Here is a 9,835-nt window from a genome sequence, read left to right on the forward strand (position 1 = left end):
TCGGTGCAATCCTTCCTTCTACCACAAGTTCTCTTCCCATTTTATTTTATATTGGCTTTCTTATACATCCTGCCAAGCAAAAAAAAAAAAAAAAACCTTTGTTATACATCATTATTTCCTAAATAATTTTTTTTTCATTTTATTTTAAAGAATATACATATGGCGAATCAAACCTTATTGTTAACATTATTATTATGTCTATTGTGTGGTAAAATATATGACCAAATTTTATTTTTTTGGTTGGCAACCAAATTTAGTATGGGTAACCACTTGCACTATAAAGTACGATGAGATGAGATTTGTTTATCGGGAAACTTGTCAAACATGCCGTTGCTTTCTTTCTTTCGTTTCCATGACCAGGAATATGATAAAGCTTCCCCGTTCTGAGTTTCTCAAATTACCATCTTATTTTTATAACTATACATCCTTCGGGAATAAACACGCAGAGACTGAATTGTTGGGTTCCTTCGATGATTCGAAAGCGAGATCAGTTGTAGAGAATTTTCATGCTAAAGCCATCAAGAATGGTTCTTCACAAAAGCTGGGTGTTAGCAACAACATTTTAAGTCTGTACGTAAAATCCAAAAATTTGGAACATGCACAAAGGATGTTTGATGAAATTACTGGCAAAGATGTCCGTTCATGGACGATTCTTATTTCGGGTTTTGCTAGAATTCGGTCACATCGATTGGCATTAGATCTCTTTATCAAGATGCAAGTTGAGGGTGTTTTACCTAACCAGTTCACCTTGTCAAGCGTCTTGAAGTGTTGTTCTTGGTTAAACGAGCTTCGATTGGGCAAGGGAGTTCATGGGTGGATTTTACGCAATGGGACTGACTTGGACGTGGCATTGGAGAACTCTATCCTTGATCTTTACGTGAAATGCTGTGTCTTTCATTATGTGGAAAATGTTTTTGAGTTGATGGTCGAGAAAGATACTGTGTCGTGGAATATAATGGTTGGTGCATATTTGCTGAATGGAGATAGGGAGAAGTCGCTTGATTTGTTCTGGAGATTGCCTTTCAAAGATGTTTCAAGTTGGAATACAGTCATTGCTGGCCAAATGCAAAATGGATTCGAAGAAACTGCATTTGAGTTGCTCCATCAGATGGTAGCAATTGGACCTGCATTCAACAGGCACACATTCTCTATAGCGTTGGTATTGGTTTCTTCATTGTCGATTTTGGAAGTAGGGATGGAGATTCATGGCCGCGTACTAAGAGTTGGAATAGACAATGACAGGTTTATCAGAGATTCACTTATCAATATGTACTGCAAGTGCGGGAAAATGGAAAAGGCATCAATACTTTTCCAAAAATTGGCCCAGGATGTTGCAGGAATGCAAGATTCAAAAACCTTTTGTGACAATTCAATTATGGCAACAGTCTCATGGAATTCTATGGTTTCAAGTTATGTTCATAATGGTAGGTGGGAAGAAGCTTTACAAATTTTTCGCAATATGGTTTGTGAACAGATTTCAGTGGACAAATTCACCATCACAAGCATTGTTTCTGCATGTGCAATTGCTGGGGTTCTGGAGCTTGGTCGACAGATCCATGCCCACATTCTGAAAATTGGACACAAACTGGATGCTATCATGGGTTCCTCACTAATTGACATGTACAGCAAATGTGGAAGCTTGGATGATGCTCGATTGATCTTTAAGCAAACTAATGATCTGAATGTTGTGCTATGGACTTCATTAATATCTAGTTGTGCTTTACATGGGAAAGGGAGGGAGGCTGTTTGGCTTTTCGAATCAATGATAGATCAGGGGATTAGACCAAATGAGGTAAGTTTTGTTGGGGTTTTAACTGCATGTAGCCATGCAGGACTGCTGGAAGAAGGCCGCAGATACTTTGAATCGATGGAGGAAGTTTATGGAGTCAGGTGTGGAGTCGAACACTTCACTTGTATGGTTGATCTTTTCAGTCGAGCTGGCTGTTTTAATGAGACAAAGGACTTTATTTATAAGAACAATATTTCCCATCTGACCGCAGTTTGGACAGCATTTTTATCTTCCTGCCGAGTTCATAAAAATATTGAGATGGGAAAGTGGGTTTCTGAAAAGCTTCTTAAGCTAGAACCATCAAAGCCTCAACCTTACTTATTGTTATCCAACATTTGGGCAATCAATGATAGATGGGGTGAGGCAGGCAATGTGAGGGCTTGGATGCATGAAATTGGTGCTAGAAAACACCCTGGTTGGTCTTGGGTTCGAGTGAAGAATCAAATCCACACTTTTTTCATGGGGGATAGGTCCCATCCAAAAGAGGCTGAAATTTATTCTTACCTGAACAAGCTAATTGGGAGAGTAAACGAAATTGGGTATTCAGCTGATGTGAAACAGGTAATGCAGGATGTAGAAGAAGAGCAAAAAGAAGAGCTGCTTGGTTTCCATAGTGAGAAGTTGGCTATTGCATATGCTGTTATGTGTACAGCTACCAAAACCCCAATTCAGATCATGAAAAACCTGCGAATATGTACTGACTGTCATAATTTTATCAAGTATATTTCTCAACTTTTAGAGAGGGAAATAGTTGTCAGGGATATCCATCGGTTCCATCATTTTAAGGATGGGCGCTGCTCTTGCGGGAACTACTGGTGAGCAATGCCAGATCATGAGTTGTCCATGATTTTGCAGACAAGTCAACAGATGCTCTGTGAGGCTCTGAATTCAATTGCCACAATGAGAAATGGTTTGCTGAGAATTCAATGGCTGTAGAATTGCAACCAGGCTTTCAGTAGTCCAATTATGAGAGAACCCTCTTTGTAAAATTCAGGTACTTTTCTATATGTTGTCACTCTTTAACATTATTCCTAGGGATGATTTATTATTTTGGTAGCTTGAGTTCATCTTAGCAGAGAAATTAGTTTGGTACAGTAAGGCATTCAACCCCAATTTATGTCGACATAGAAGGAAACAAGGTTTATGCGCCATTATGAAAGGCTAGGCATTCAATCAGAATTCATGCTAACCTAGAAGGAAACTCTAATAAGGTGATATTATCTACTTTGTCTTTTTATCTAAAAATAAATAGTTTTACCTTGTCCAATTTCCATTTCACAATATTTTGATACCGAACGTTTGGAATCCATTTGTGGGTTTTATTTCCAATTAATATTACACGGTAGAGGATAAAGATGGGAAAGAACAAAGATTTGTATTGCTTGCATTCCATTTTAATCTATTGAATTTCTTCTCAATTGGACAATGTTAGTTTTACTTCATTTCAGTTTTTGGATTCTGGAACTATCTTATTGTTTGTAATATATATTACATTTAGTTTAACCAAACTAGTTATGGGACTTGACATCTTTAGTTCCTAGTATATAGTTTATATTGAAGCAATTCCAAGTAAAAATATTTGAGATGTTAGAGGCTTAATGGAAATGAAATTTTGATGCAAATGAGGCATATATGGTGGAAAATGGCATAACGAATTGCCAGCAAAGCTTAAGCACAACCTTAATGTGAAATACTGATAGCCAAATCCAAGATAAAAAATTTAGAGACAAAATTCTTATGTATTTATGAAAAGGAGATGCACATGCGAATCTGCACTAAACCATGTAAGTAATACTTTCAGTATGCTTCTAACACAGCATGTTACGTTTTCAAATGAAATTTTTTGGATAGAGAAGCATATGAAAGAAGAAGAGAATTGATGTTTAAAACACGATGCAAGGATTTTTTTTTTTTTTTTTTTTTAAAGAATGTAAAATGAGTCAATAGGAATGGAAAATCTAACCTCTACTCAAAATGATTGAACACAACATTTTTATTCATGAAATAGCACAAAAGGCTTAGTACAATCTATTGCACCAAAAATAAAAATAAAAAATAAATAAATAAACCCTCAATTTGTATTAATTATGGTTATGGATGAATGGGAGGAATCAAGGGGAGAGCCCCCAACTCTCATTGAATGAGGACCTATATCCCAATGAAACAGAGAAAGACTAGTATCTTATGCGCTTTCCAATCTTAGTTTATTTCAAAAAAGGAAAGGAATGAACTATCTCCAAACAAAATTGACTTAAAGCTTATGGAGCCCTCAACATAAACAACACCATGCATTGATGAGTGGATTAACTTTATACAAACATGATGAAAGAACTCGCAGTGTCCCCTAGTATGGGTGTGATGCAATTCAAAAGGAAACCCCGAAGTTTCCATCTAATTCATGCATGAAGATTATTATAGATGCTTTCCCTACTAAGAGTGATTAGCTCACTATATGAATGTCAGTGTAAGATCATGTGAAATTATCTAAGTCTAAAGATGATATTCAAAGTCCCTAATGAGGAAAGTACTAATGAAGTTAGATGTTAGAATATGTTTGGGACATGTGTTGACTTTTTGAATTTGATCCATGGTTTTGATAATGACAAACCGCAAGTTACTTATGTGCATTTCTAGTGATTGAACAAGTTATAATTTAACACATACATAAGAGGTCTGAGATGGAAGCCAAATGGAGCTCAAAGAGATCCTAGGACCCTACACTTCACTTAAGGAAAATAACAGGGGTAAAATATAACCTAGGTTGAAAACTAAAAGGGATTCGGGCGACTGAACCAGGCAAGTCAAATTTCCTTGGTCGACCGAACTGTTGACTGGTCAAATAGTTGACCTAACTTCAGGCGACCAAAGTCAAATGACTGTAGCGTCTTCGGTCAACCGAACTCATACCCTGACTTTTTCTAACAACTCAGACGCCTGAACTTCACGTTCAAAATACCCCCAGGCGACCGAATGTTCAAGTTCGGCAGACCGAACTTGAGACCAAGTGACCAAACCTCGGATAAATTGGAAAATCGCCTTAGTCAGCAAACCGAATCCTTGATCAGCCACCCGAACTTCAAAAGTTGCATTTTTCCTATTGTATTTGATCAGGCGATCAAAGTTATCAAACCTATGGCTCGATTGACCATAACTCTCGGGTTGCCCAAATTTAACTGCGGTAATTAGGGTAAAAGTTTAATTAAATTTTTTTAATAATACCCTCTATGTCCAACGGGTCATATTTTTTAGAAACTCTATAAATACCCCTTTCATTTGTTTAATTAGCAACTTTGATTAACTCTCAAATCCTCTCAAATTATTTTGTTTATCAAAGTTCCCCCAACTAATTTTTATTGCAAAAACTATTTCTTGAGGCAAATCTTTTACTCTCCAAAACTCTCTTGCATTCATTCTTGAAAATTTATTTTACAATAGAGCTTTTTTTTTTTTTTTGGCATTTTATTTATTCAAAAGCACTTACTCTCTCGAGCCTTCATTTTTTATAAAACAATCTTTGAGAGTAAGATCAAAAGTTCTTCACATTGTTTTGCTTTGATAAATATTTTTGTGGATGAATTTCTATTTAGGATTTAAATCTTTGAGGTCCTCGTCATACATATCATATTCAAAGATTACAAAAATTATTTTGAAAGCACCGTTACTCCCTGAGCATTATTGCATATCATATTAGAGTGCGTTGTAGAGCTTAATGTGTACATCCATGCTTGTATTTTCAAAAACACTATTATGTACAAAAATGATTTTATTGTATCGATTGGGTTTAACCCGTAATTGAATTAGGGAGTCTCAGCCCCATAAGTGAGACCGGTTCGGTTCAGCCCAAAAAATTGAACTAGGATTTTCCTCGCCCTGTAAGGAGAGGATGTAAACGGTTTCTGCTCCGCCCATTTAAGTGAGCAAGTTTAGTAGAATCCTTGGGGGGTATTCCCAAGGCGGGGACGTAGGATGGCTTGGCTGAACCTCGATAAAAAATCTGTGTGTCACTCTCTCTCTCTATCTCGTTTAAATTTGTGCACTTTAATTTCCGCATGTGTATGCTTTCATTTGTCATCATAATTATTTGCATGCACACCTCTATTTTAAATGAGATATGTTTCACGTGTTTTTTTGCTTTTATTGTTTTATTAAGTTGCTTACACATATGAAAATAGGATATGATTTATGATGAATCGACGTAAATGTTTAATTAGCCGAAAAGTTATTAAAACTCAATTCCCCCTCCCCCCCCCCCTCCCTCCTCTTGGGATCACACCAATCCCAATGAAATATAGAAAGACTAGTATCTTATGAGCTTTCCAAACAAAAGGTTATGAATTTGTAAAAAAGATTTAAAATAAACTTTTAAAAATCCAATTCACCCCCCCCCCCCTCTTGGGACTACAACTTAGTTTTTAATTGGTATCAGAGCGGGGTTATAGCAAATCTTAATTAGAAGCTATATAAAGATCTAAATGGCACACATAGGCGTAGCTCCCTTTGGAGCGGGTCAATCCTCAACCATACCGCCGATCTTTTGTGGACTTAATTACATATTTTGGAAACAAAGAATGAGGATCTACCTTTAAACCATGGACTGGAAAGCATGGAGGATTGTCACACATGGTGTTCTTATCCCTACCAAACTTGTAGATGGAAAAAAAGTTCCCAAAGAAGAAAAAGACATGGCCGAAAACGGCCATAAGATGTTGCAAGTTAACTCAAGTGCTATAAATGATTTATATTATGCTCTTAACATAAATGAATTCAATAGGGTCATGACATGCAAAACAGTAAAAGAAATATGGGACAAACTAGAGGTAACCTATGAAGGTACCATTGATGTGAGAGATAATAGAATTGACATGCTTACTAACGAATATGAAACTTTTAGGATGAATCCGGATGAATCTATTACAAATATGTACACTAGGTTCACTCAAATCATAAACTCCCTTAATGCTTTAGGGACAACTTACTCTACTTATGAGATGATCCGAAGAATCCTTAAAGGTCCCACCCATTTGGGAACCCCAAAGCCACAGCTATAACGAAAGGAAGAAACCTTAAAAATACTTCACTAGATGAACTGATTGGATCCTTTCTCACCTATGAGATAGCTATGAATGAAAGGAATGCTGAAAACAAAAATAAGAAATATATAGCCCTTAAGGCTGCCAAAGAAAGCTCTAGTGAAGAAGAGGAAGATGTAAGTGAATTAGATGATGAAGAACTTGCCTTCATTACTAAAAGACTTGGAAAATTCTTTAGAAGAAATAAGATGTTTGCTAGAAAGTTTAGAGGTGCAAAAACTGAAAAAGGAGAAATAAATAAAAAGGAAAATAAGAATAAGAATGAACCTCCTACTTGTTATAATTGCAAAAAGGTTGGACATATTATACCTGATTGTCCACAGCTGAAGAAAGAAAAGAAGAAGAAAAAAAAGGCAATGAAAGTTACATGGTATGATACAAGCCCAAGCGAATCGGAGAATGAATCAAGTGAATAAGGGATGACCAACATATGCTTCATGGCTCATAAGGATGAGGTAAATGCCTATTATAGTTCTTCCGAAGAATCAAGTAATGAATCATGTAGTGATTCATGTGATAGATGTCGTCATAAAAAGAACTTCAAGCTGAATTATTTGTCTTACACAATAGGTTCATAAAAGTAACTAAAAGGAACATTACTTTAAAGGAACAAAATGAATCACTTAAAAATCAACTAGATACATCAAAAGCAGCTAAAAAGGAAAAAGACTCACACATTGATGAGCTTATGAAGAAAAATAATTGACATATCTCAAGATTTAGTTAAATTACAAGTAAATGGTGAAAGCAAGAAAGACTTAGAAATAAAAGACCTTAAAAGTAAAATTGAAGACAAGGAGAAAATCATTTACAATTTTACTAAAGGAAAGGAAAACTTTGAAAAAATGCTTGGAAAACAAAAAATGACATTAGATAAAGAAGGAATAGGATTTAATGGAATTGAGAACAAAAAGAAGAAGAATCTTTATATGGGATACTTTGTTAAAGAATCAAAGTATTATGCAAGCACATCTTCATCTAATATCTATCAATATACTACATGATTCTTATGTAAGAAAAAGGGACACATAAAATTTGATTGTCCATTTAAAAGAAAGAATGTGAAAATCAAGGAAGTTTGGAAAATTAAAGAAAAAAAAATCTGAAATAAAGAAACCTAAGAAAGTTTGGCTACCTAAGAGTAACATATTGAACCCTTCTTGTAGGTCTACCTTAGGACAACCTCATCTAAAGATAAATGGTACTTGGATAGCAGGTGCTCTAGGCACATGACCGAGGAAAAATCCAAGTTCACCTCATTAAGGCTAAAAGATGGTGGATACGTTACATTCATATACAATGCCAAAGGCAAAATCATTGGGATCGGTATGATAGGTAAAGAATTTTTCCTCACCATTGATGACATGTTATTGGTAGATGGATTAAAACATAACCTATTGAGCATAAGTCAATTAAGTGATAAAGGATTTGATGTAATCTTTAAGTAAGATAAATGTATTTTTGAAAATAGAGAAAAACAAAATATTCTACTCACCTCTAGAAGAATTGATAATGTATATTGCATAAATTTTGAAAAGTTAAAATCTCAAAACATCACATGCTTAGCAATTATGAATGAAGCAAGTTGGTTATGGCATCGAAGGCTAAGTCATGCTAGTATGGATTTATTATCAAAACTAGTTAAGAAGAACCTAGTTAGAGAACTACCTAGTACAAAGTTTGTTAAAGATAAAATTTGTGATGCTTGTCAATTAGGGAAACAAACTAAGACCAGCTTTAAGAAGAAGAAACAGATCTCCTCTAGCAAGCCCTTAGAGCTTATACACTTATACTTATTTGGTCCCACTAGGACTCAAAGTATAGAAGGAAAGCAATATGCTTTCATCGTTGTAGATGACTACTCTAGGTTTACCTGGGTACTCTTCCTAGCCTCACAAGATGAAGCATGTAATACCTTGATAAACTTGTGTAAAAGACTTCAAAATGAAAAGGGCTATGGTGTCTTAAATATTAGAAGTGATCAATAAAGAGAATTTAATAATGAAGATGTTGAAAAATTTTGCAATGAACATGGAATTAGACATAACTTCTCAACACTTAGAACTCCACAACAAAATGGAGTTGTTGAAAGAAAGAATAGAACCCTTCAAGAAATGGCTAGGATAATGTTAAATGAAAACAAACTATCTAAGTACTTTTGGGCTGAAGCGGTTAATACCACATGTTATGTAATAAATAGAGTGTCCATTAGATCAAGCCTAAATAAAACTCCCTATGAATTATGGAAAGGAAGAAAACCTAACATAGCTTACTTTCATATTTTTGGATGTAAGTGTTTTGTACTTAATGACAATGATGACTTAGGGAAATTTGATGCTAAGTCAGATGAGCGTATCTTTCTAGGATATGCAACAAATAGTAAAGCTTTTAGAATCTTTAATAAGATAACACTAACAATTATTGAATCAATCCATGTAACCTTTGATGAATCTAATCTTTTTACAAAAGAAATTGAGAATGAAGAAAAAGATGACACTTCACAAAAACTAGAAGATCCAAAAATCAAAGAAAAAAATGAAGAAAAAAATGAAGAAATTCCAAATAATGATCCCATAGAAAATTCTGAGTTGCCAAAGGAATGGGAATATGTAAGAAATCGCCCTAAAGACCAAATCATAGGAGAACCTACAGGAGGAGTAACTACTAGATCATCATTGAAAAACTTATATTATCACTATGCATTTTTATCACAAGAAAAACATAAAAACATAGATGAAGCTTTAAGTGATGATTCTTGGATAATAGTTATACGAGAAGAATTGAATTAATTTGAAAGAAATAGAGTTTGGAAATTAGTTCCTAGACCCAATGACCACTCAATAATTGGAACTAAAAGGGTATTTTGGAATAAAATGGATGAAAATGGCATAGTTGTAACAAATAATGTAAAACTTGTAGCACAAGGATACAATCAAGAAGAATGAATAGACTACGA

The 9,835-nt window shown here is 34.8% G+C and overlaps 1 protein-coding gene across 1 annotated transcript; it reads left to right on the top strand.

Moving 5' to 3' along the window:
* Positions 1 to 311: 311 nt before the first annotated feature.
* On the top strand, positions 312 to 3,205 carry LOC131152998 (putative pentatricopeptide repeat-containing protein At3g23330). The gene has a single exon (XM_058105003.1). It carries the CDS (start codon positions 353 to 355, stop codon positions 2,606 to 2,608), a length of 2,256 nt encoding a protein of 751 aa, XP_057960986.1. The 5' UTR covers positions 312 to 352; the 3' UTR covers positions 2,609 to 3,205.
* The last annotated feature ends 6,630 nt before the right edge of the window (positions 3,206 to 9,835 follow it).

The sequence above is a fragment of the Malania oleifera genome, chromosome 4, assembly GCF_029873635.1.
Source record: "Malania oleifera isolate guangnan ecotype guangnan chromosome 4, ASM2987363v1, whole genome shotgun sequence".
NCBI classification, from domain to species: domain Eukaryota; kingdom Viridiplantae; phylum Streptophyta; class Magnoliopsida; order Santalales; family Ximeniaceae; genus Malania; species Malania oleifera.